The following is a 27,592-nucleotide window of genomic DNA, read 5'->3' as shown; positions in this document are numbered from 1 at the left end:
TTAATCCCACTAAAGAAACCCCTCCAAAATAATTTAGCAATCATACTATGAGAGGTTATACAGAATATCACAATAAATAAATTAAAGAGTGAAAATAGGTAAATGAAACTATGGTTTCATATTCAAATACAAAAACCACTTAAGAGTAATTTAAAAGCTTAAATATGATACATATCTTGCTCAATTGAAACCACAAGCCATGAAATTATGTTTAATAATTTTTTTCTTTAAAAAACTTTCCATTTATATTCTGCTATACAGAAAATAATAATTAAAAAAGAGCTATATAGATAACTTGTATAGTTCCTGTACATACTTCCCCAATGTGTTGTCTGAGTTTGAGCAAACTTGTAAAAAGGAAAAAGAAAGGAAAAGGCAGGGAAAACTTGTTGTCATGCAACATATACCAGTATAAATCTGTTACTGGAGGGAAGCAAAGTCTGAGAGAAAAACAAACCAAAAGACAAAATGCAGTGCAGTGTAAGGAAAAGTACAACAGACCTTATCAGATTAGATAAAGGCATTATAATTTTCTCATCCTCAAAGAGGAAAATCTTCTTGTGAGATCAACACTTGGAAGGTGGCAAGTACAGACAATATATTAAATACCTAAGAGAAATGTAAATAATGAAGCAATATTTTATTTCACCTAGTGTTCCTTTATGTTAGAATTAAGGTAGTCTGCAGGCTGGCAAATGCTTGGTATTATAGCAGAACTGCTACCTAATGATCCCCTATTACTCAGAATTTAATGAGAAGAGCCATATCTTCAATTCTGGCCTGAAACTGAGTAGATTGGCAAGATGGTGTGAAAAAGTAGTGACAGCTGACTAAATATTTATATAGTCTGTTGGCACAGACTGCATAGTCACCTGAGGGAATGTCTTCTTTGGATGACACAAAGGAAACATAAAAAGAGAAGCTTTAATTTGCAAATAGGACCACAAACACAGGGGAAATCCCTCAGTTTATACTCTCTCTGTTAAACTGCCCAAGGGGCTTTGTCACGGGCATGTGGAAGTTACGATTAGCTACTAAAAAACACAAGTGTTTCTTGAACAGGATGACACATGTTAAATGAAGTAATTAAAAATACTGTAATGCAGTATTATTATACTTGAGCATCTATGCCTATGGTAAAGATTAAGAGAAAAATCCAGCACAGACTAGCAAGAAGCAATTCATTAGTCAATCACATCTATCAGGGATGACAGCTGAAGAAAAAGCAACTGTCCCAGTTACCTGCATCATAAGATAGACCAGCAAGCAACAGAATGCTGCAACAGGTGCTTCTAGACCTTGGAGATATTCCATCCCATCATGAAGGTGAAAGCATGCCAGAAATGTACTATATCGCTGCTTTTCCACGTCATGTCCTTTGGCAAACCACAGTGTTTTCAAATTAGGTGTTCCACCTACAAAAGAAATCCATTATTCTATCTTGGCAGCAACAAGATAAAACATGCCTACCTCATTACAATCTGAAAGGAAACAACTGATCTGCTCTTGGCACTTGCAGCGACAGAATTGGAAATGAAATGTATTTGACAAAACTTGGCGTTTGTGGAGACAAGAAAAAAAAGGCCTTTAATTTAAACAAGTTGTATTGAATACGGGCATGTTTAAGCAGAGTGGGCTGAATTCAATTGTTACAAAGATGCAGACGACTTTGAGACAGCAGGCAAAATGTCTGCCTACAAGTGTGTCCTTTCCCTAGGGGGTTCACAGCATTAAATAAGGTTAGGTTCATCATAAAACAGTGATTCAGCAAAAAATGACCATACGTTTCTTCTCTTTCTCTCTCAGGGGTCCTTGAAGGATCCTCACACTGCTTCCCTAATAATCACCTGTTTTAATGAACAACTAACTGGTCACCTACAGCATTTGCTGGCAAACACATTCTACACAAAACAATGTGCTTGTATGGCTCCTCTGCAGTAGGTTCCAGTTTGGGAACAGAAAACAAGGCTCTCTGGTATTTTGCACTCCCTAGGCTACTGCATAAAACACTGTTGCGAACACTCAGAATTGCCATCAGTTATGTACAACATATCTTCCAGACTTCCTATAGCATCATTCACAGTGGTCTCTAAATCCTTAATGTTTATCCCATGTTGCCAACCCCATCTTGTGAACTAATGCAAAATTTGCTCCCCATTTAAATTACATTTAATCCGTTATGAAAATAAACACTAATGCACGTGAAATAACAGAACAGCTATTTATGCCTAAGAATCCCAATTAAAGACAGAATCCTCCCATAAAATACTGCTGCTTCTGTAGTTAAATAAAATGAGGTGTGAATTTTAAATGTGGACTAATTAAGCTACATTTGGTAACACCTTTTCCTTTTTTGTGTGACAGGCAGCAGCTGTAGCCCAGTTAGGAACACTTGGTGATAATAAATGGTTAAAGTGACAAGGTGCTGAAATCTACATAGACAATGTTTATTTGGCCAAGAAAGCCCATTAACCAAATGGTACTAATTCTTTGGAGGGCGGGGGAAACTAGAAGATAGGATTTTCTTTTTTCCTCCCCGTGATGGATGTTTCCTTTACTATTTTTAAGTCTAATTCTCCCATCAAAAGTTTTAACCATGTAAAAAACCACCATCATACAATTGTAAGAGATTCAAACCTTCTTTTATAGGGAGATATATATATTATGAAAAAATATGAGTTGCTTGATTTTAGTTAGAAATACAGGTTAGTGATGACATAAATATTGGCAGTGAGTGGTCCAGTACAGACAGCACAGTAAGACTCAGATTACTGGTTTTGATACTGGTAATTGCTACTTTAATAAAAGAAAAGCAGAGACTGATTCCCAAGAAGAAAAGTAAACATAACACGCATAAAAGCAGAGGAAAGCCAACTTTTCCTATCAAGGCTAAGCAACTTTAATGTGTGAAACAATTTTTATATATGTAAACTCGTATAGTTGTGATGGTTTCCGCTTTCTAGAAGCTTCCCAATCAGCTGCATATGAAAAGATATGCCAAGAACCAGTTAAAGGAAAGTACTTTTTCCATCTGTACAGCTGTTTCTTTTAAATGACTTGCATCCAGGGGTATACCTAATAATAGACCTCTTTTCAGAATAAAACCATGAACCACATCAATAATCAACATTACATATCTCTTTAGAGAGAGCTCAACAAAAAATTCAAGACATCTCTTCTATAAACAGTTTCTTACTGTTTCAGAAACAACATCTACTTGCTCCTGGGAAAAAGAGGTACTGTTGAATTATGAGTTATTTACTCTGGGAAAGAAGACTTAACACAATCTTCTCTTGGAATGTATCAACCAAAAGTATTTTTCTGAAAGGATTTCTTCTACAAGTAATTAAATTTCATGTAATAACTAAGATCAATCCATTATATTAACCCTTAAATGAAAGATAAGTAAAACAAAGAAACAATTATGCTGTTAAATGACTCTCCCATTATGTGTTGAAGTTAACAAGAGACCTAAGATTCCTGTACAGCAGTCCTCCAAAACTGTTCACTGCTTTAGTTCCCTCATTATACACTTTACAGCAATTAGAAAATTGCTGAGAGAAATTTACTTTACTAAATTAACCTAAAAAACCCCCCAAACTAAGCACCAAAAGGGAAACAGAATTAAACATACTAGATATTTATAATTGATACACCTTTACTGTAAAGATCAATCATGAGAAAATTATCATTTCTACTGGGGTTGTAGAAACCAAACGTTCCTATGAATTACAGAGAGAACCTCAAACACTGCATATGCTTATGGTCATTCTCAACATGCATAAAACTTAAAACTGTATTCAGTACTATGTAAAATGTATTCCTTGGGAACCCCAAGAAGAGCAGCATCACAAAAACCTCCATTGGAAATCAAGAGATATTACATGCCTAAATACAAAAACGGATAACCAGAAAGTTAAAAGAAAAAAACATTATTTTTTTTCCCCATTTTCCTTTTTACTCACACATTTAGAGACACTGTCATATAGAAAGCATCATGATAACATGAGCACTTCAAGGGAATACATAAATGTTTCATTTGTTTGAGTCTCAATTACTGATTTATGAATATGCAATGCATGCAAAAGTTGTGGAATGCATTAATACTAGGATATTATTGAACTCAAGGCTTATACAAAGGGGATCCTCACATATATACCAACTTATGTCATCATTGTGTACATAGATACAAAAGTATAATATCAACTATTCATGTGTAGTTAAATTAATGACTATTGAAATTCCATTTTATAACACCAGAAACAGAACTTTTACATTTCATTGCTTTACAAGCTCATGTAAATACTGAGCAATAGAAATAAGTTTATAAAAATGTACTTGCTAGGAACACTGAACCTTGTTAACAATTGTGGCTAGTTTTAAAGATGCCATAAACTCAAACGCCAATTAAATCTGACCTTTAAAGAAGTATTTCAGAAACTGCATTTTGAACATAAGCATATTCATGACATATTCCTGTAAGACGCAATGATTAAAATAGTGAATGTACATCCAAAGCCCTGTGGTATGAAGCTACAATATCCTACACAATTCCAGTAAATACTTTACTTTAAAACTTTTTCTGTTCCATATAAACTGCACATGTAACAAATAGATCTGCTATGTTCACAACATATGGATGTTGAACAGTATTTTCTTGGCTCACAGGCCTTCTAACAAATTTCACTTCTCAGAGACATTTTTATCATTTAAGTGCTGCTCTGTCGATGTGTGGGAAGCATAACGATCACATTCATTCAACTGAAAACATACATTCTGGAAGAGAAGAACAGAGAGAAGGGAAGCAAGCACAGATGCCAATTCAGAAGACTGTCTCTCCAGAAAAATATATATACATAATACACACTGTAGTTTAAATATATTTTATTATCTTACTGCCTTTAGGATTCGGTATTTCATTTTTAAGAAAAGCTAACATTGAACCTATTGCCCACAAGCTTTTCAGATGAAAGACAGTTCTGCTGGTTTATACACGCACACACAAATCAGTGCGAATTCTACTTTTGGGGGGTGGGGTTTACAACGATGCAACATATAAGATAGTTATGGCTATGTGTATTGCAGTTTGAAGTTCAGATCAGATATTCTTTCTTCAGACATTTAAATCTAAATCAAATTGAATAGTCAGGATTTCCCATGTATTCTCAACACATTTGTGAAGTAGTTGCAATGATGAGGTTATATTTTCCCCAAAAGATAAAGCAGAGCCTTCCCAGATTAATTGCACCTGTGACTTTTTAAATAGTTTCTGGTAAGGTTTTTCCTCTTTTTGAGTAACCTGATCTTGATTGACAGCTTTGAACTCTAACTTCCTATAACAACTTCTTTAAATTTAGCTCTTAATATGATCCCTGTCTGAAAAATCTGATGCACTGTTGAGAACCTTATTTGGTGAACTAGAAAGTCCTGCTGTGGAAAATAAAAGATGCATGAGTGAATGTAAGGCATACTAATATGGACTGTAAAAATTTTAGAAAAATATTTGTGCACTGAAGGAACGACAACAGAGCACTAAAAATAAACACTTACAAGTCCTCCTCCCCATTTTTAATAGTCTGCTTGAACAGCCTTTCATTACAGAGTAAGTAAAGATTGTGGCTGAGAAGATGCTGTTTTTATAAACTCTTCTTATGTGGTTCCTATAAACAAACACACAGAGTGATTTTAAATCCTGTTTATTGTCAACATGAGGGTGGGTTCTATGTGTAGCATGTTTGCAAAGCAGTAGAACGAAAGTACATAAGACTAAATGCATTCCTCTCCAGCAAGGGAGGAAGGTACTATACTATCTGCGAAGGAAATATTCACAACAAATAAAATATATTTGCCATGTAAACTGAAATGCAGCTACTTAGGCATGTGTATACTATGTTGGGTTTTGTTTGCTTGTTTTACAAATGCATGTTACCAGACCACTGTATGTTGAAATAACATAGTTGAAAAGCACAGACCAATCAGTTTTTACCCTCCATATTCATATCCACTTGGAAAATTTCACAGCAATTTCATGCTATCATCAAGTCAATTAGATAATCACTCTCTTCATATTGTATCAGGGTGCTGGACAGTGAAACTACTGTATATCAAATGAAATCTTGTTTGTACTTGGTCTATATAACTCACTTCTTTCCAGTTTCTTTCAAAAGGATTTTGAAAAGGCCGATATCTAAAGATCAACTGGTTTTCCTTAAGCCTTGAATTTGAAGACTCTTATTAAATATACAAGTTTCAAATACAAAGATAAACATACAATCTTTGAGTACCTTAAAAAAAAATTTACTATAATTCTAGAAAATGAAAACCAAGTAGGTTCTAAAGCAATTCCTAACAAAAAAAAAACCAACCAACCACAAAAAAAAAAACAAAAACACCACACCAAAAGACAACCCCCTGCCCCCAAAAAAAACCCCAACAAACCCACCTTCTTTTAAACCTGGATTTAGACTAGATCAGAACAAGAAATGCTACAGAAAGATCTGGATACTGAAGAAAGAAGCATTGGTAATTACTCTCAAAAAGTTGATAGTTTTTTCTTAACAAGATATCAATGGTACTGTGTATCAATGGAATTAATTAAATTTATATGAAAGACTAAAAACCTCTGAGCTCCTGATCCACATAAAAGCAGATGACCAGAAAGACAGCAAGTACCGCAACAGTAGAGGTAGAGGTGTTATGACTACAACAGCATGATCAAATGAACAATTAGGACAATTTTCTTTCTGAAATAACAAAATTGATACAGTATTGTTTACTTCCTGTCCTAAATTTGCATTGCATGATACAATTTAGTGACATATACAGTGCCCAATCTTTTCACTAAAGTGTATGATACTTTCTTGTAAACGTAACACATTCCATTAATTTCATTAAGAGTGTTCATGCGTCCTTTACCAAAGGAAAGAAGATAAAAGACACACAAAACACTTGATGCTTAAGACAGTAGAAACAGCTTCTTCAGCAGCCTAGTTATATTTTTACTGAAAGCTGGATTCTCTTTCTGGGTTGTCACAGGTGATCTAAAAATTACCCTTTTTATCTTCTCTACCAGTCTTGTTAACGCATTTGCTCAAGCAGCTTAATAGAAGAATTTTCATATGGCCCCACATACCACTTATCCCAGTGTCAAAGCAGTATTTAGAACCTCTAAGAAATTGTTTGCATTTTAGAACTGATGTTCGAATTAGCACTGGATTTGACAGGACACAGTAATAACATGTAGGTCAAAGCTGAATCCTGTTACAATTACACAGGGTAATTAAAAGCAATTACAGGCAGGCAGCATTTCTACTTTAGCTCCTTGTTCCCCACAGATGTTTTGGATTCCGTATCAAACATGTGATGATGGATTGCCTAACCTTACTGTAGTGATGGCATTATTTCAGTTCAGATTTAAACACATTTTATTCTACCTGGAATAGGTTGTACAGGCTGTATGAGCTCTGGCTGTTTGAGAGGATTTCCAAAATAGACAAACCACTCTTTCACGAAAGAATAGGCTCCACCTAAAAAAGACAGAATTGGATCAGTAAGTCAAATGCAAGTATTGACACTAGTGTAAAAGTCAGAAGCAGTAGTGATAAGGATTCTAAAGTAATGGAAGGCATTTGAAATTACTTATTTGCTCAGCTTCTTAAAAACAAAAAAAAATAGGTTTAGCATCTTTGCAATAAATGATCAGAACAAATGAAGAAACTTTGAATTATGCACTATAGACATGAGTTTGCAGTTGGGAACTGTAGCTATAAATGTAAGTACTAGTCTGTGGAAAACATTCTAAAACGGCTTACAGCCAGCTTTTGGCCTACCCATTTCAAGGCGGTTCAGGAAGCTATGGAGGCATCTGAAATAGCTTAGGGACCCACGTGAGCTGTCTCAGTCTCTCAGGGCTGTCACACTGCCACATATTGCAGTCAGTCCTTAATACGATTCTCCTCCCAACTTGCCCTGATGTTTCCTGTGTCAGGGTTTAAGACAAAATCTTTATAAGGCCTTGATGGCTATTTGAAAGCTGACAGCAATGGAGTCATCCCACCGTCAGATGCAGAGCTTTTACAGCCCATTGTTCCAGACCTTTTATCTAGTATAAAGGGATTGTTTATGCATAATAGATCAAGTGGTTTCCTACCCCCTAACGTCAACTCTACCCCGCCCTCCAATAAAGAGCAGGGAGCCTCTTAAATTAAAAATTTCACTGCTTGAGTTGTGCATCTAACTACTTGATGCTTAGGGAAGAAAAAAATAAAAAAGGAAAGAAAATATCCTCAGAAAAAAATAAAACATTTAAGAATTTTTGAAATGCAGCCTACCTAATTTCCAGTAGTCAGCTCATAATCATTCCAATGCAAGAAACCCTTGAAAAAACTCTAGAATAATTATCATTGTTATGAATGGTGCTTCTGCATTATGTACAGATATTGCTTATAGTAACCTTGTTACAGTGCCCTAAATTTCCATTCTCTGTAGTCTGGTAAACAGTATGAAGCAGACAGATTTAGCTAGGCCTGGGCACTTGGAATAGTGTTTTCAAATCTTTTCCAGGCAAATCTTAAAGCTTTCCCACCCTTGTCACTTTCCAGATTCACAGTTGTATCCAATTCCTTCTAGTTCTCGCCCAGTGCTGAGGCCACTCTTTACAATTTCTGCCTTTTATCATCAATTCCAATCACCCTGCACTTTATTGCACAACTATTTCTGATGCCACATTATGAACCCTAATGAAAAACTTCACCTAGCTTAAAATAAACCAAAGCTCTCCAACACTCTCCTTCCTTTCCCTCCACCATCCAAAAAGTTCAGTCACATTAATTTCCTGATCTCATTCATAGCTCAACACTGCAAATGACTGTTGGCATGAATGAATGAGCAGAAATGCCTCAGACGAAGTTCTAGTGTCAGGGGTAAAAAAGGCAGGGGAGAAGAACATAACAACAGGGATAAAAGAGGCAGGGGAGAAGAACACAACAAAATCTGGCTTACAGCCCTGCTTGTTCTTTCTTCCCCATTGACCTGCAGCACAAACTCCCAATAAAGGTGAGGGGCCGAAGAACCAACTGCTGGACTCTAAGGGACAGCATTACACCTGGCTTCCCATGCTTCACTGTTCAAAAACTGATGACATTAAGAATAAAATGAAAAACGCTTGCACTGAGGGGAAAAAAAAAAAAAGCCTTCAATAGCACATTTCAGTAGCTGAATAGTCTCACATCTTGAATATAAATCATTGCCTATGATAATGCTATTTCATTTAAAAAAAACCAACAAAACCTCCAATTTAATACCCTGAAGTCACTTTCAGAAACATTTTGATATTTTAGCATTCTGGTTTAAGATTTATTATGTAAATTATTCTGCTTTATTCAATCTATTCAGCTCACTCAGCCTCTCAAATTTTAGCCTGGCTTCTTACAGAAGCAAACCTAATACAATTAGGACATCTGTCTTATAATTAATTCATGGATTCACTGCTCTGTTTCAACTAAGCCTGACAGAGGAGAAGAGATTTCAAATGTATCAAAATCCTAAACATGTTGTGAAACTCGTGTCTCAGCTGACAGAGATCATGTTAGAACACCAGCTGAAAGATAGGAAAGTCAAGTCACCTGTTGTATCTAAATGCACTGGATGTATGGCAAATCAATATACAAGTAGTTATAGAGCTGAGTAAAAAGGTAGATGGCATCAGGGGAGAGCAGAAGGCAATAGGGAACATACTTAGGAACACCATGTATTGCTGGAGGAGTTTGTCAAAGACATGGGGAGAAGTTAAGAAGATGCTAGGAAGAACATGGAAATACAAAAGCTTTGATGAGGGGAAGCTGGCTCAGAGAGCCACTCTTTATAAGTTCCACAACTCAGAACAACTTATCAAAATGTCTCTCAATTCCAAATTCCTATAACTATTTTTATACCACCATTGAGCTCAAGCACAATACAGAAGTCAGTAGGAAACCTCTAGTTTTGCTCTTTTAATGCATGTGAATATTGGCACAGGACATAACACCCCATCAGCAGAGTGCTTTTCACTATTATAGTCCATTAGTAACAAAAGCACATTACTGTTCATGTAAGTAGTCAAATAAATATAGCAGAAAGCAAGGTCCTGCAAACTGACAGCACATTAACATACCAAGAACAAAACACAGACATGACTACTAAATGCCAACCCTCCCTGCATGGAAATATCTCTGGGGGAAAAACAAACAAACACCCCCCCTCCCCCCCCCCCCAATTTTTCAAACTTATTTTCCCACAATGACCATACAGAGTCATCACCAGTGAAATTCAAAAACCAGCAGTTCCTTTCTTTAAATAGATTCTAAACTACCTGTGGAAGTTGCAAATTTCAACCATGTGAAAAAAACCAGACACAAGAAGTTGGAAACACTGTTACATGCGCTCCTCTACACGGTGGTTACTGGCAAAAATTCTGCTTAATGGACTGGTTTTGACAGTGTCCAAGTGAGGATCAGTCTGGCCTGCTAATGTTACAACTGGGAGTGATAACAGAACTTCCAGGAGCTGGCCATGAGAAGCCAGTGGCCGCATGAGGGGCATTACATAACCCCCTTATTGGCACCAGTCACGGAGGTGCAGGTACTTCTTCCATGGACCGCGGTAGTGCCTAAACCTGCTGGCTTTCTTCTGAATTCCTCGCACACAAAACAGCAAACCTGGCTGGACTATCAAGGTGCATTATTTACTGTTTTTTCCCCTCCTTCCTGAACTTTTCTAATAGTATTATTTTTCTAGGAAAGATGCTAAAAGTTGACAATTTATATATCACTATATGCAATATTTCACATAAGGATCAGAAATCGTTCAATTCATTTTGAAGATACTTTTAAAATACACAGGCAAGAACTACTGTGTTACCAGGATCACCATCAACCCCTTATTTATTTTTGTAGGATCAAAAATAAAGCTCTGAATGTAACAACATTTCCACGAGTAAAGGTACACACAAGCTTACCATATAGCAAACTATACTAAAGGCATAGTTTCACGAGCAATTCTTTCAGCAGCACTGCTACCTTTTATAGGTGACTTGACACTGATTTGCTCACTCCCACTCCCTGCCAGTCCCCTGGGCTGTTTCACCACAGCTGTTTGTGGCTACACAGAGTCAGATGGGGAAACAGAACCATGTTAGTTACCTGACTGCAAGAAAGGGAGAGAAGAGAGAGAGAAGGGGAACTGTTTTTAGTTCTCAAATTGGGCTACCACACAGCTGCACAAACAGCTGCACTATCACAACTGAGAGGTTGCATAGGGACTGAAATAAGTGTCTGTGCAAAAGAATTAGCTAAACTGGCACTGACAGCAATAGAAATGCGTATCAAGCTATGGCTCCAGGCAAAGTGGTTTGATCTAGATGGGTGATTTCAAAGGATATGACAACAACCATCTCCCGTGGATTTTTGGGTTTCTTAGGCACCGTCAACCTAGACATTCAAAACCAACGGTTTCTTGTTTCAGGACAGAGAGAACAGTTTACAGTACTTTTAACCTGTTCTTACTAAAACTGTAACTGCTGTTTTTACTATCTTTCTTTGCTATCCCTATTCAACAGTATTCAACAGTAAATAAGCAGATTTGCAAACTGCAAGGAAGTCATTTTCCAGCACTGCAATCTTGTAATTGAGGAATCTTAAGGAATAAACAAGAGGATCACTAACACATTTCCACTGCAAACTAGAACACTGTATAGCCAAAGAACACTGAAGCCAAGAGAGCTTCAAATGAGCTACATTAGCAACTCTATCACAATGGCAGCAGACTCCACATGGACTAATTTAATTGGCTGACTCCTTCCAACAAGCTTCTTTTAATGGTAATCCAAAGTATTTTTACATTATACTACAACCTACGTACACTGTAAATTATTTCTTCCCCTCCTACTCCTCATTGAATTACAAAAGTCAACTTAATCTCATCTAAGGGAAACTGGCAAAGCATTCTACTTACTTTAAGAACAAAAATTCCATGTAAGTCCATTAGCAAGCTCATAAATAAAAAAATGATTACATTTACTTATGAAGTCTCACACAGGCTCTGATTAATGACCTACACACTTGACTTAGAAGCAACTATACACTGGAATAGAAAAACAACCCATGAACTCCTAGGAACTGATGTGGTTAAAGCAGTTAGAGGTAAATACACGCACTAAAAATGCAAATTTAATAGGAGTGCCCATGGAGACACACTCTACCTACCTTTTGGGAAGGGTTAAGGATTGAGGGTGCACAAGTATGATTTACTTTAGAAAATTAACTCTGGAATTTGAAGCAAACTGAGAATAAACAATACATGTTAACTGTGCTTTTATTCTAAAATCACTTTCATAAAAGAAGACCTCTTTCCCATTCAAATTTCTTTTCAACAGGATTATAAATTAATGTTTCAGTATTTCAATTCTAATCTTCTTTATCTGAGTACTACAAACACTGTGACATAAATGCAAATCTGCCTACTACCCTGCTGTCTCACAGCAACAATTGTTAATTAGCAGTTTTGGTCTGGATGTGTCTGAAAGCATCAATGAATATCCTACTACTTAGAAGAATAAATAAAACCCAACCAAGTTATAATTATCTACAAAATTTAGAGGCAATAGGCTGAAAAATGAGAAATGACAGATGTGCATGATTACTGCTGAGATTTCTGTTACTATCTTCAAATGCCTATCATAGAATCATAGAATGGTTCGGGTTGGAAGGGACCTTAAAGCTCATTTAATTCCAACCCCCTGTCATGGGCAGGGATACTTCCCACAAGACCAGGTTGCTCAAAGACCCATGCAGCCTGGCCTTGACACTGCCAGGGATGGGACATGCACAACTTCTCTGGGCAACCTGCACCAGTGTCTCACCACTCTCATGGTGAAAAATTTCACCCTAATATCTAATCTAAATCTACTTTCATTCAGATTAAAGCCATTCCCCTTGTCCTATTACTACAGGCCTTTGTACAAAGCTCCTCTCCAGCTCTCTTGTAGGCCTCCTTTAAGTACTGGAAGCTGCTCATGTTGAGCTTCTCATCTATCGAGATTCCTACTATGTAAACTCTGATTCAGTATTTCCTATTGTTTGGGTTTGGGTTTTTTTTTCCTATTATGGAACAACTTCAACCTCTAGCTGCTGAAGCAAGCCAGGTATTTAATTGCAGGCATTTAATTTCTGTGGCTTTCTAAGCACATAGTTTGAAAATTAGGTTTGATGGCAGTGCACTTTCATCAATAAAATGTAAAGTGACTCCCAAGAAGAAACAACATATTGAAAAGAATAAAAGTTCAGTGCATTTTTAATTTTCAATTCACTGCCTAAAAGACACTGTAAAGATAACATTTAACTAATGGGAGTCTTAAGAACATAAAATTTCTTCAAGATGTGAATAAAGGATTCTCTGTCTTAAAGCAGAAGAATGGAAGCACACACATACACACAACTGCTACAAAACTGCTACTTACACCACTGGATAAAGAAATCGTATTTTCTTGTACTTCGATAAAAGAACTAATAATCACTGGCCTGACTACTTGCATTAGTGTTACTACAGTAACTATATTTGACTATCCACTGGTCTTAAAATTGCAGACTTAAAATCAGCAGAAGGTAAGACTCCAACAGTGCATTACTGTTTTGCACAAGTGCAAATAACTCACTAATTCATCAGGAGCTATACTTACCAACATAACATAAGGTTTCATATTCTCTCAAACTTTCAAAATCTTCTAAATATCACTGTTCTGCTCAATCTGTTGCTCATTAACAACGTTCACAGCTTCTCGTTTAACAAGCAAAAAACCCCAATTTAAAAAAAAAAAATCTCCTTAAAAGCACTGAAATTGAACAGCATTTGGAAAACCTGCAATCTCATTGTCACGTTTTCTCTTTATTCCTTAAGAAGTGCATTCAGCTGCCCACAGTTTCTATCCTAAATTCCATGCTGATGTAGCCACTCAAAAAACGAACTCAAGATTTCATATTTCAAAACTGAAAATATGCTTGAATAGTGGTATAAGTAGTTTAATCCTTACCTTTTCCAGATTCCAACAAGATGGAATAAATATGCTGACGAGCACGGCGGTAGATAAGTGCCTGTCCAGGAATCTCTGTATCTAATTCATCTTCCAAAGAGTTGCTGCATACAATCTCTCCCTTGCTCAGGATATTGAAGATCGTGTAATTTTCAGATTGGACATGCTGTTCTTTAGCTAACTGTTCAAAGAAAGAAGGAGGCATGATCTCCAAAATTAAGGAGGATTAAAAACTAACAAAATATATTCACTGTTCAAGGAAACAGTACTTTCTCTAGCAGTGTAAATGGAGTGAACAGCCAGGGTAGGAACAAGTGCTTTTTGAGGTAACACCAGTATAGTATACTTTCAGACATCTACCTTTCTGGGGACAGGAATCCCCAGGAAAACCACCATTGCCTTTCTTAGCCCCCCCCGAATTCTTAAAACTTGGGGGGGGTTCATGACTGTTTTAGAGAGTAATTATTCTTAAAATGAATTCTGAATTCAGACACAGAGAAATGAGCTGCCCTCCTTTAGTCATCTGAAAATATGTTCCCTCTTTAAATAGTGACTGAATGCACAACAAAACCCAAACTTTTATTGCAAGATGAAATATATAAGACAACTCCATTTCTTTCCTGAGCTGACTCTGCATAGTATACATTGTGGTGAAATTGTATACTTACCTTCACCACACTTCTACTTTGCAATAGCTTTTCCCCAAGAAAATAAATACAATCTACTCTAGTGAGGAACACCAGGCCTGCAGGCTATTACTGAAAAGCAGAATTGCAGCATCACCCAGGCTGCATATTAACCATGCACCACATGCAGATACATCTGGCTACAGCAGCTGGCTACAAGCAGCCTCAGTACCAACAGGGACTGCTGGTCTGAAGCAGCACTGGCACAGAAGCAACAATGCTACTCTCAGGCAGCGCAGAATTTCACCCAGGAACACTTGTAAATTGGACTGGCCAAGTGCAGAGCCAGACTTTCTACTTCACGACCTCAGACCAAAACCATGGGAGTGTTCAGACAGCTGATCTGATCCATTTTTTTCCATGGAGTACCACTAAGAAATTCTCCAGGACCTGTGCCATATGGTGAGCAGGCACAGAAGTTTCTCTGCTTTCCATTCCCAGCATCTGTCACCTTATTTGACTTATTTGGGTTGTGCCACCCATACAGCTATGTCACTAGAAATTACCAGATCACTGGCCAGCTCAAAATTCACCATTTCTGCAGAAATCCAGTATCCACAAACCTGGGAACACCAGCAGGTCAAAGCTGCAGTCAATTAATGGGTCATTACTGATCAAAACTAATTCTACTGAAATGCCACACTTTCAGAAGAAATACTCATATAAAATCAATGACAGGTTTCCGTACACAATGCCAATCAACAAAACTTTTTTTTTATAGTAATAAATTAATGGTTGCTCTGGAATAAATACTTCTGCATTCTTACTATATGTAAACAATATAATCCCTCAAATCTACTTTTGTATAAAACAAAACCCAAACAGTTAAGTATTTTTAAGCATCATTTGAATGAAGCATTGAATCATTTTATATAAACCATGAGATGTTTTTATCATCTGAAAATACTAGTTTGCCAATAATCTACACATCTTTAGGTAGTGAAAAAATACAAGCTGATTTCAAAAGAACTGCTGTATTCAATGCTGTATCTTGAAAAATATTTGATTTACACCTACAGTCAGGCAGAAAGTTATATTCTTTTCAGGGAGAAGCAGGAATGTGTCTTCAAAGTTGGAACTGAGCTGTGTATGTCATTTACATGCAAGTCAGATTATGTGCAAGGTAAGCAGAACTACATATGCTTTTCAAAATACATAGCAAAGCACACCCATTACATATACAACATTTAACCACCTGTAACAAAACCAAACAGTAAGTTAACATGCCTACAACTTTGCCTGCAATTTCCCTGGCCCAGGGATTGGCTTAACATAGGAATTATGCAGCAAGTGATGCATTCTTCAATGGAGTTTCTAAACATTATTATTTTATTACAGCAGTAGCTCAGCATGACACTAGAGAACTGTAGCTTTTCAAATGAAAGATCAAGGCTAGAAATAATGACCACTTGTCATAAAGACCACATGGCTCATTTTCTTAAGGAGTAAGGATATTACCACTATTGTCCTAGCCACAATCCAACCTAGATAATTACATTCTGGACAATTTTTCCTTGCACTTCAATTGTAAACAGTATTTTTCAACACTTTATTAAGATGCAGGGTTGTTGCTTGGGTTTGTTTTTTTTTTTAATAACTTCTTTATTTAATGATTTCAGTTGAAAGTGACATGTATTGTGCCTATGTGTGGTTAATAAAAACACCCAAATCTATCTGCAGCTTAGCTGAAATGAGCATTGCATAAGTTACAATGTAGTCTTAAAATATTTTTAGAAACAAATTTGTAAATTTTAAGATTACATTAGAGTAATATGAGGAAACAGAAAAACTAATTTTAAAGAAAATGTTAAACATAACAGACACAAAAACAAGGCACTCTATTTGAAGTCTGGAGGGACCTAACAAAACAGGGAGCAACAGATGACTAATATAGGATCTGAAATACACCAGAGCATCTCTGCCCATATGTGAAGCCATTAGTGAAACTTGCTAGTGCATCTCTGTCCTTCCAGAATTAACAAGCCCCTCCAAGTGCTTTTGGTTCCTTCAGGGACGATAAATCTGAATGATAATTAACCTGATCCAAAAATCACAAAATATAGATTGATAGGAAGTCTCCTCATCTCCTCCACAAGAACAATTTCAACTTCTGCATTCTTAGTAGAGCTCCCTTTGGTATTTTGACTGCATGTACCAGGTACAGCCAAGCAGACCACTAAACAGCTGTAGCTGACTTGTGGATGCTCAAAGAATAACTGTATCATTACTTTGTGCAATACATGGGAAGTATTCTTTACGCTCATCTATAGGCCTATACAGAAGCTGCTCCCCATTATTTGAACTGCTTGATGCTTCAAAAAGGGAGGAACCATCTGCTTTCATGGTGACAGTCCTAACCATGGCTGTACTTAACAGACAATAGATTTTGCTCAAGCAAATTTCAATCAATAGGTTCAGTGTACTCAATACCGACTTCCACTAAATAGTCATGGCATCAAGTGACCATGAAGCTTTAAAAAACAAGGTACCTGAAAGATTTCTTTATCTTGACACATGGCTGTTTCTTGTTGAAGGGAAAACATTTGGCAACTTGTTACTTTGGGAGGAATCCATGGAGACTGCTGCCCAGGTAAAAGATAGGACTCCACTCCTCTGTAAAGCAATGTCTTGTCTGATCCCAGAGGCAGAATGTCTTCTAAGTGTTTCAGGCTGCTGTACGACTGTGGAACTTTTGAGATGTAATTTGCTACAGCAAAAAATATGTTTGTTCTTCTGTTGTAGCTGTTATTCTTACGGGGACTGCTGACTAAACATTTATGCCAAAAGCCTTCCAACAAGTTTTCTGGAACAACATCATTGCCAAGCAAGGAAGCAAAGAGAGGGAGGTGTGTCAAACTAAGACCCAGTGCACGACAAAGATCTTCTCGAGAGTACATAACAGTGACCAGCCTGTCCAAACAGAGCTTCCCAATGGAAAAGTAGGGGCATGTATTATAGATGAGGTAGTCACTATCTTGCCCAAGAATTCCTATGCAGTTATGTTGCAAACCGTATGCAGCCACCTCAAAGTCTGCCTCCTGCAATGTGCATACTGTTTCTTGACCAAGTGACTTCAGGGCAAAACGTGTAAAAGTAGGCAAAGCTGAAGGCATCACAAACATTTCTCTCCCTGGTTGTTTTCTGTGAGTCTTGATAAACTGAAATATTCTGGCTATCTCCTTGTTATTCTGCAACCTCCGTTTGATCCACTCGTCTCTCTTTTTTGATTCTACCACTCCGTCAAAGAAAAATACCAACTTGATACCAGCTGCCATAAAAACTTTAATAAAATCTTCTAAAACGGCAAGGAACTCCCGCCACTGGCCACCACACACCCAGGATTCTGGTGTGTACCAGTATCTAACACAACTCATGGCATCTACTACGATAACAGGTGGAGAATCAGGATGATCGATGCAATGTTTTTGTGCCATTTCTCTCAGATCTACAGTCCTGCATGCATCAGGGCAAACTCTCTCCACAAATCCCTGCAAACCTTTAATGCCCATGGCTGATCTCTGAAACTCGCAGCAGCCTGAAAAAAGAAGAAAAACAATATTCTAAATGCAATACTGAGAAACATAACAGAATTATACAATAAAAAAACCCCAACAAACAAAACATACAACAAAACAAAACACAAGGCAGACAAAAAATAACAACCAAACAGCACAGAAACAGAACTGTGATTTTTCTGCTTTTGCTGATAGTTTGCTTTGTTGTCCTGGCCTTTAAACAGTTTGAAGCAGTTTTCTTCCCATCAACAAACTGGACGTAAGTGCCCATTCACTTTGCCTTTCACTTCTGTTTTTCTGTCACTGAAAACTATAAATATCTAAAGGTTTTCTTAAGTACAACTCAAATTCGGATTAACAGAAAAAATATAGAAATTTAGAAACTGCTAGAAAACCAAGTACAGACATAATTAAAAGCTATATAACATCTTAGCTGAGTGTACAATACAGGAATTAACAGCTTGATTTTTACACTAAACAGTATACAAATGTCTTTAACTGAAGTCAGTGGGAAAATACCAGTAACTTTGGTAATCAGTCTTGTGCCTTGATTATGCAAATGGCTCAGTAACCATCTGAGTTTATAGATAGTAGTCCACTGAATGGCACTAGTCACAATACCTCTACTTCTGCAATGGTTTTAGTAGTATCAGTTCTGCTTCAAATCAGAAATTCACTCCATTGTACCATTCTGTCATTTGAAGACATAATTTTCAAGACCTGTTTAAAGAATTAGATGTTCACCTATATTTTGTGAATCTACAAGTCTGGTTATCATTAATAATAAAATTAATAGGTTAATATATTAAATGGGATTTCTAATAGGCACAGCATTTTGAACCAATCTATTTTAAAAGACACACATGTAAACATTAGCTAGACATTAAACAATTACAAATGGAATAAGTTTATTTTCAGTTTGGGAAATATCAGAAGACTGAAGAAGAAAGTCTCTGAATTCTGTGGTAAAACTTAATAGCATACCAAATGAACGAATTTATGGGTTCTGTAGAGTAAGTTGTGGGATAAAATGAAAACGTTGATGACCTCCATTTTTATTTCTAGAAATCACAACACAAGCTTGGCACAACCTCCACCACAGATGTGCCCTTCCCTTTACCGCAGCATCAGTCTCCTCTACCACAGCACTGTTTTATTTTACAGGTCCTTCCAATGAAAAATAGAAGGAACAAGCTCCATCAAGCTTTGTTTTCTTCTTTATTCTCAGAAAATATTTTGGGCTTATTTTGATTTTATTCAACAGTCAAATCCTTTCCTCAGCTAAACAGTGAAGGATTTCACTGTGTTTTAATTAAACAGGTCAGATTTTTCCTGGTTTTCACACTATGAATTTCTGACATTTCAAGAACAGGTTGTCTCTGGAGTTTTACATTACAAGATACACACGGGTTTCAGAAAGAAAAAAAAAAAAAAAAGGAAGCTGAATTCACAAAAACATTGTGAACAGATAGCTTTTAAAGGTATTCCTGAGCCTGCAGAGGTTAAACAACTAATAATCTCCAGACAAAGTTTCTGAATACCACCCTCTTTAATCACAGGATCATAAAGTAGTTTTGAGTTGGAAGGGACCTTTTAAAGGTCACCTGGTTCAACCCCCCCATGCAATGAGCAAGGGCACCTTCAACCAGATCATGCTGCTCAGAGCCCTGTCCAGCCTCACTCTGAATGTTTCCAAGGCTGTGACATCTACCAGCAATGCAGGCAACCTGTTTGCTTCACCACCCTCATCATAAAAAAGTGCCTTCCTTACGCACTGTAATATGAAAACAAAATAAAGCTGAGAGCGTACAGCAGACCTCACTGTTACAAAATCAGAAATAAACATGAAGGAATGTACTTCACAGCTGCACATGGATACCACCTAGGACCCTGCTCTCTCTATAATGTTACTTCCAGTGCTACCTGGTATCCTTAAGGCTCCAGACATTTGCTTGTCCAGGAAAGCTGCACCTTTAATTCAGAACAGTTTTGAGCGCTGGTAGGCTACTGGTTCTTACTACTTTTCATGGAGACCTAGCACTGGGTACGAAGGCCATCATCTTTCAGACATTAACACATGCTATCAGATGAAATGATCTGAGGTCACTACACAGACACCATGTCTGAGCAAACTTTAGTTATGATTCTGCCCATAGTGGCAACATGACTCAAGCAGCAAGTGTGGTAAACAACTACTAGCTGTAAGTTACTACAGAGTTACCTACCATACTGTAATAAGTGGAAACAAATTATTTTTCCACCTCCTCACACCTGTATTTGAAGCACTCCTCTTGCCTAACAATTTAAACAAGTCTATGATACAGTTTATCAGGAAAAAAAAATCCATTTTAGTTTAATCAAGTTCACATCCAAACAATAAACACGCACCTTGGCCACTACTTGCATTTTAATATTACTATCAAACACATTGAAAGCATAATAAAGAGTGGGGAAAGGGGGTGTATTTTCTCCACTAACTGAAATAACCAAAAACATTCCCTCTCAGTCCCAGTTTTATACAGAAAGCTTTGGAAAGATGACCCCTACAACAGCTCACGATACCCCTGGATTTCACTTTGTCAGCAACCAACCATCACCACACAAAGTTTATTACACCCATGGTAACACACAGTACTGCGAAGGGCTGTTAGCAGCAATGTTCACAGTAATAGCTTCAGCCCTCACAACAGCCCACAGCACAAGTCAGCAAAGTCCTCTACTTCTGACGCACAGCCAGGCCCGCAGTCCCGCTGCCTTGAAGGGCCAGAGCCTGCGGTCCCGGGCAGCCTCACAGGCGAGGGCCGAGGCCTGCACCCCGCGAGGCCATGCAGCACCCGGGCCATGTTACGAGCGAGAACCAGGCCTCCAGTCACCCTCATCGCCCACAAACAGCCCCAGCCCCCGCGCTGCGTGCCCATGAAGCAGCCGCCTGCCCCCTCGTAACAGCACCCCGGCACGGACCCGAACCTGCGCTTCCGCTTCCCGCGGGGTGGGGCTACGCATGCGCTTGGCGTCAGGGGTGTGCAGAGCCTGAGGTCGGAGGGCTATGGGTGCTGTCGCTGTTGTGCTGGTGGTTGTTCCCCTCCCTTTCCCGGTCCGGGCCGGCCGCTGCAGCGGGTCCCTCCACATGGCAGCGACGCGGAGCGAAGGTGGCCGGGATGGTTTGAGCCCCGCCCGCGACCTGGTGTCCGTCGGCTTTGTATGGCCACAGTAGGGCCGGAGGAGCCGTTGTACGCAATCATGTCGGGAGCAGGCAGGAGGCACACGGGGGGGAGATGAAAGAGTCGCGCACCGACACAGCGAGACCCGGAGTCGTTCAGCGGGGGTTTATGTGGCCCCGTGGCGCTGGCATCGGGTAGACAAAGCTGCCCCGGCAGCCGGGGCCTTGGTTTGGCTTTGCTCGGCCGGCGGAGGGGAGCCCCGTTTCTCCCGGGGCACTGGCCTGGCTGCAGGCGTGCGGGGAGCACGACCCGGTTCCACCCCGCCAGCAGCAACAGGTGGGGAGACCTGAATAACTCCACATCTCGGGGGGAAGAGGGACACAGGGGAGCCGGTAGGGGATTAGATCAGATGTTATTGCTGGTGAAAAATTAAACAGAGCAGTGCTCTGGGGAGCACAGACTAATATATTTGGTGACTCGGCGTGCACAAAGCCTTGCCATTGTGGCCATGTCTGAATGCCTGTGAATAGGATGGAGCATATGTGGCCTGTCACCGCAGGTGCCCACATCTGTTCGTCTCCGGGCAGATGCTCTCAGAAAAGGGGAGAGCATTTCCAAAAGCTCGGGCCCGCCCCATCCATACCCATCTTCTTTCTCATAATCACCTTCTGCAGAAGAGTTTCTGCCCCCACCTTCTCCTTCCCCCCTCCCTCCTTCCCCTCACACGGAGGGATGAGGAAAGGAATAAAAACGACTCAAATTGGAAGTGGCTTGGGAAGCCCTGGAAACATACACTCAGACTGCACCCTCCACCCCCAGAGTTTATTAGCAGCAGGTTTTGCGCAGCAACAAGATGTGCACACCGTACCAAGGGGGCTGTGGGCCACAGGGGAACAGAAAACCCCTTCACACATGAAAAGCAGTACAGTACAGCACAGCACAGCAGAATGCTGGGCTGGTGTCGCAGAATGAGAGGGGCTTGTGCAGCTACTCTCTTGGAGTGGTGGTTTACAGCTACCATGATAGAGTTCTGGCTTAAGATGATGATTAATAAAACCAGAGAAAAGAGAAGAGGGGTTTTCCCTATGAGAACTGGTGAACGCAGTGAATATTGCTACCAAGGTTAGTAGCAGAAGGGAATCTTTCCAGCCATCCAGTGAAATCTCATGGCTGGAATGCAAAACGTTTTTCTGAGAAGTGTCGTCATTTTTTTTTATCCCATGTATATGACGGCAGCCTGACCACTCACCCTTCCTGCGCTGTGACACCATGGCCAAGACAAACCAGGCTTCTGCGCTGCACAGGGTTATGCCAGGCTTGCCTAACGGGGTGGTGGGTGCTGGGGCACAGGGCAGATCTCAGGACCACGGGAGGAATGCAAACGAGATCCGTGGCTTCTAGTGTAGAGAAGTCCGCTAATGTCCTTGGAGTTCAAGGAGGGCAAACAGGTCCCCAGAACGCGAGGCCGCGCTTCTTCCTGGCGGGGCACGGGTGCGGGTGTTGGGAACGTTTGAATCGCTGCATCCCGGAGCAGAGACCAGGAAGGGGGGTAGGCGGCGGGAGCGCCTGGCCCGGGGCACCCACGAGAGGCTTCAGGGCAGGGTCCTATTCCTGAGAGAGGGGAGCAAGGCGGGGGAAGCCTTCTTCCCCCGAGCCCCTGATGTCCCCTCGTCGCCGGGAGGCCCCACGGCTCTGCCCCCTCGAGCGGGCGGTGCTCCTCTGCTCCCGGAGCAACGGCAGTTTACGCACACGAGTGACCAATTTTATCCCTCGTAGTTTCCCACGAAGAAAATCCCGTCGGAAGCAAGCCAGGGAGCAAACACAAACAAACAAGTAGCGCAGGGGAACGGGATGGGACGGGGTGGTGGTGGTGGGTGTGTGGGGGGGGTTCTCGCTTTCTGCTCGTGTGCAATCAGTAAAACACATATAGGGGCCACTTCGGGATTTGCCCAGGGAAGGGTTGCAGAGCAGCTGGCTGCGGTAATCTCCTCGGGAGACAAAGGAATGCCCCGTCCTAGGATCACAGGTAAACACACAACCATTGTCATGAAAATGAGGGGCTAGGATAGGGCCGGAGCAGATGATTTGCGATTTGAAAAAGGGGCGGGGGGGGGGGGGGGAGGGAAGGCCCAGAGCTGCTTATCTATCATCTGGCCTCGCTGTGTGCCAGCTGAGCCACGCGACTGCCCTTTCTTATTCTAATCAGCACATGCCTTTGCAATTTTGGGCTAACCTACACGGTAAACTTCTTAATCCCCCTCCCCTCACACGGCAAGGCCGGCAGAGCCCCTTGCGGCACCTCCGCCCTCCCCGCCCTCCCGACTCGGGTCGGGTTGGGGCGCTCGGCGGCGGGGCCCCGGACAGAGCCCACACCCCGGGCACGCCGCCGAGCGCGGGGCCCGAGGGGGAGGCAGAGCCCAGGCCCGGCGGCGCCCCGCCTGCCCTGCCCTGCCCTCCCCTATCCTCCCATCCCGTTCCATCCCGTCCCGGGGGGACAGGTGAAGGGGGCGTGCGGGGAGGGCTGCGGCGGAGGGGCAGCCGCTCACACATACCTCCGTAGGGACTATAGACCTAATTAAAATATTATGCACACTCGGCTACACATAGCTCCACACGTACACGTCCCTCCGCCGACGCACCGTTCGCCATATGCCCGGAGCCCTCCGTCCCGGGAAAAAACCAGGGTTGCGCGCCAGCGATGGCAGAGCGTCGCCCTAATTAACACACACACGCTAATCCTTTTGAAGTGACTTTTCCCATCATCTGGCTCGCTTAGAAATAAAGGCCTCGGCTGACGGGGTGCTCTCGGCAGCGGTGCTGCGCTGCACACCGTAAATCCCCCCCGCCCGGGGCAGAGCAGGGGAGTGGTTGCAGGGAGGGTATCGATTAGGGCAGGAGGGAGAGCACAATACCCCACCCGCCCCAGCAAGTCGCTGCCACCCATGGCCGGGCCCACCGTATCCCGGCCGTGCGGGGTCACCGCATTCTGCCCCCGGGGGTCCCGCCGCCGGTTGTCCCCGGTGGGGCTAACGCAGCCGAGCCTCGGGCGTCGGTGTGGGAAAGATGTCCCATCCCCATGCGCGGGGGTCGGTGTCGGTGCGCGGTTACCAGCGCCAGGGAGGCGCGGGGGGCGGCGGGCGAGCGCGGTGCGGAGACACGCGGTTGGGAGCGAAAAAGCGCCATTTGGTTGGGAGCAGATGGCTGGCTGGGGGGCTGATCGCGTCTAAAGGCGTGTCATCCCCCTTCAGCGAGAATCCCTAAGGGCTCCCCTTGTCTGCGAAATCAATGAAAATTAAAGTGCAGAGAATGGATGAATAGTTGGACCTCGAGTCCCTCCTTTGTTCGCCTCAGCTACTGGTGGGCAGGAGTTAAACTACAACAGCCTCCTATAGAAACACTTAAGTTAAACAGTCTCCCCGTTAGCCCAGCATCTGAAAGATAGAGGGAGAGGGGGGAAAAAAGCAGAAAAAGGAGCTTTCTGCTTGATTTCCCCAATACAGAATCGCGTGGCATAAATTAAGCGGGAGAAGAATGAGCGCCGTGGGCAGGATCCTGCCGGCTCTCACGGCGCCTTTCAGTCACGCTCAGCAGCGGTAATCGAGAAATCTGTGCCACGTCAATTTAACAAATACCCGGTACCGAAGGGGGGTTGTTAAGGATTTGGGGGCAAGTTTTTTCGGGTCTTTTCTTTTTTTTTTCCCTGTCCCTGGGTTAAAGCCCTCGCGCGTGTAACTTTTTCTTTCCAGTTTTTTAAGCAAGGAGATGCTAATGGATCAACTTTCTGTCTCTCGCAGATTAAAAGATCCGCGGTGATATATCATTTCTCTCCTCCACCGACAGTCTACCCCCAAATATCAAGCCCCTCTCCGCCCCACTCGCTTAGTATCTCCTATACGAAGTGATCCCCCCCCCCCCCCCCCCTTTCCCGGGGGTAACGCTGCAGCCGAATTCGAGAAGCAGGAGCAAGCCACTTGTAAAGATGCTGACGCTAGGTGGCAAAAGTAATGTACAGTTCAATCCGGCGTTGCTTCCGAGTGTCGTGCTTGTGTGTCCCGGTCCCCGCAGCAGCCGAGGATGGGTACCGAGAGGGTGGGAGGGTTGGGGGGGGGGGCGGCCGGTCTGCCTTAGACCCGCCACCTTCCCCTCTCCCTCGCATGGTGCCTGCGGGATCGCTGCTCCCCTCTTTGCCTAGATACAACTCCGGGGTGGGGGGAAACCCCAAACATTCCTGTACATTTAAGCTTTCGCTTAAGCGTCGAGGGGCGCGGAGAAGGGAGGAGAGTACCTGTATGCAAGCCCCTCGTCCGACCAAAATTAGATGTAAAGGACGCACACATTGAGTTGCAGAAGTCTGTATATTTGTTAAAGTACCGAGGGTACCTGCTCGGGTTTGGGGTATATGCCACCAACACCCAGTAAATGAACGTGGGCAGCTACAGTCCTGAACAGGCAAGAAGAGCTGGGCTGAATGAACTCATTAGTGATTTTCTTTTAATTGGTATTACCCAATGCGTTTACTTTAAGGAGTCTTTAAGATTTTTTTTTTTTTCTAGCGCATTGTAAGATAATTTGTGATCAAGACATCTGCTTCAATGAAAGTCACATTTTGCCATGCAAATGCACGTTTCAACCCAATAAAGTCGCCATAATAAGGCTTTTAGCACGGCATACCTACAGTGAGGTTATTGTGGCCAAATCCTCTCCTTTCGCACACAAGCTTAATCTGCGCTGAAATGATCTGTTACAATTAAAATGACATTTACAGAGACAGTTACACCTTGCATCCTAATGAATCCGCCTGCGCCTACCGAAGGTGTTTAAACAGGGGGGCCCGAGCAAAATGGAAAACCCTGCTTGGAGCGGGGTGCCAGAGTCGCCCTCCGACTTTTATCCCCCGCTTCCATCCAACATTAAAATACTACTCAAACGGTCATCATCTGTATCCCTTTTTCACCGCACCAGTGTACTCCTTTCCACGTTTTGAAGATCAAAACAAAAGTTCTAGAGTGTGATATGTAAAAAAATAATAAGTTTCCGGTTTGTGTAAAGTTGTGGGGTTGGTGAGGGTATTTTTATTAATTTTTTTTTTTTTTTTTTCCTACGGAGAGGGGAAGTGCTGGAAGGGATTTCTTTAAAAAATGTGCGGACATTGTTGTAGAGGCAGTAGCGTGCGCCGAGGGGAGCTCTTTCTCTCCCTCGCATTGTGCAGGGAGCAGGTGCTGTCTACATTACCATACAGCTGAGAGCACAAAGAGCTAACTGATTCAGCCCTCACACAATAACAAACGGCCTTAATGACAGCCACGCGAACGACACACACCAAACTCACTTTTTACTAAGCTGAAGGAGGAAAAAAGAGAGAGAGAGGGAGAGGTTGCTGGGGATGATGATGATAATAATCATAGAGGGGTGCGGGACCCGGGCAGAGCGCTGGCTCTCTCCGGCAGCGGTGGTGTCGGGGACGGGACCCGCGGAGCCCCGCAGCCTGGTCCCCTCCGTGGGTCCCCCCCCGCCAACCCGCCCGCGCCCTCCCGCGCCGCCGCGATTCCCGGGACTCCGCTTCCCTCCGCCGGCGGGACTGGCGGTGTGAGCGGAGCCAAGGGAAGACCGAGCCCCGGCTCGGTTCGCCCAAATTCATCACTACCACCCCCCTTCCAATTATCCTGGTTATGCTAAGGGAAACACGGCGTGCATTTCGAGGGATCAGATCCCCCTTGCTGTGGCTCGCTGGCTCCCACCTCCCTCTTCCCGTTAAAGCCGAAGATGCCCCTTCGAAGTGGTCACGGTCAGCGAGTTACTTTTGGGGGGCACGGCGGTAGCTTTGCAAGTTTGGAGAGGTAATTCCAGCTGCCGTCCCCGGGGCCGTTTCCTCGGCGGAGCGCGTTGCGCTGCCGCTGCCCGGTGCGGCGCGGTGTTACCTCTCCCCGGATCCGGCAGAAGGGGGATTCTTGCGGTTACCAAATTTGCAGGAATGTAAATGAGCACGTTTTGTGAGCGAGGAGGGGAGGGGGAGGAGGGTTGCACATTTTACAGCTCACTGACCATTTGGCGATCCATTGAGAGGAGGGTTTGGAAAAGTGGCTCCTTTGTGACAGCTCTAGCCAGATTGGGGGGCTGCTCATTTGCATCTCATTAGGCATGCAGGCGGCCGGCGGGATATAAGGGAGG

At 41.9% G+C, this 27,592-nt stretch overlaps 1 protein-coding gene across 5 annotated transcripts in view; it reads right to left on the bottom strand.

Annotated features, from left to right (window-relative positions):
- FAM120B (family with sequence similarity 120 member B) overlaps positions 1-21,283 on the bottom strand; it is a 51,974-nt gene extending 30,691 nt beyond the window's left edge. The window contains exons 1-5 of one of the 5 annotated variants that reach the window (XM_061378764.1): positions 21,225-21,283; positions 17,238-18,283; positions 14,063-14,243; positions 7,434-7,526; positions 1,243-1,415 (exon numbers count right to left, since the gene is read on the bottom strand). In XM_061378764.1, coding sequence (XP_061234748.1) covers positions 1,243-1,415; positions 7,434-7,526; positions 14,063-14,243; positions 17,238-18,257 — 1,467 coding nt within the window. In that variant the 5' untranslated portion in view covers positions 18,258-18,283; positions 21,225-21,283. Of the gene's footprint in view, positions 1-1,242; positions 1,416-7,433; positions 7,527-14,062; positions 14,244-17,237; positions 18,284-20,879; positions 20,953-21,224 lie in introns of those variants that run through there. The other 4 variants (XM_061378767.1, XM_061378763.1, XM_061378762.1 and 1 more) reach the window with 4 other exon arrangements.
- Between the last annotated feature and the right edge of the window lie 6,309 nt (positions 21,284-27,592).

Source organism: Neopsephotus bourkii, unplaced genomic scaffold (genome assembly GCF_033783945.1).
Source record: "Neopsephotus bourkii isolate Nb327-2 ecotype Australia unplaced genomic scaffold, CSIRO-AGI_Nbou_v1 NB_1767, whole genome shotgun sequence".
NCBI lineage: Eukaryota > Metazoa > Chordata > Aves > Psittaciformes > Psittacidae > Neopsephotus > Neopsephotus bourkii.
Note: the sequence above shows the minus strand (reverse complement) of the source record. Positions and strands in the feature narration are given on the sequence as shown.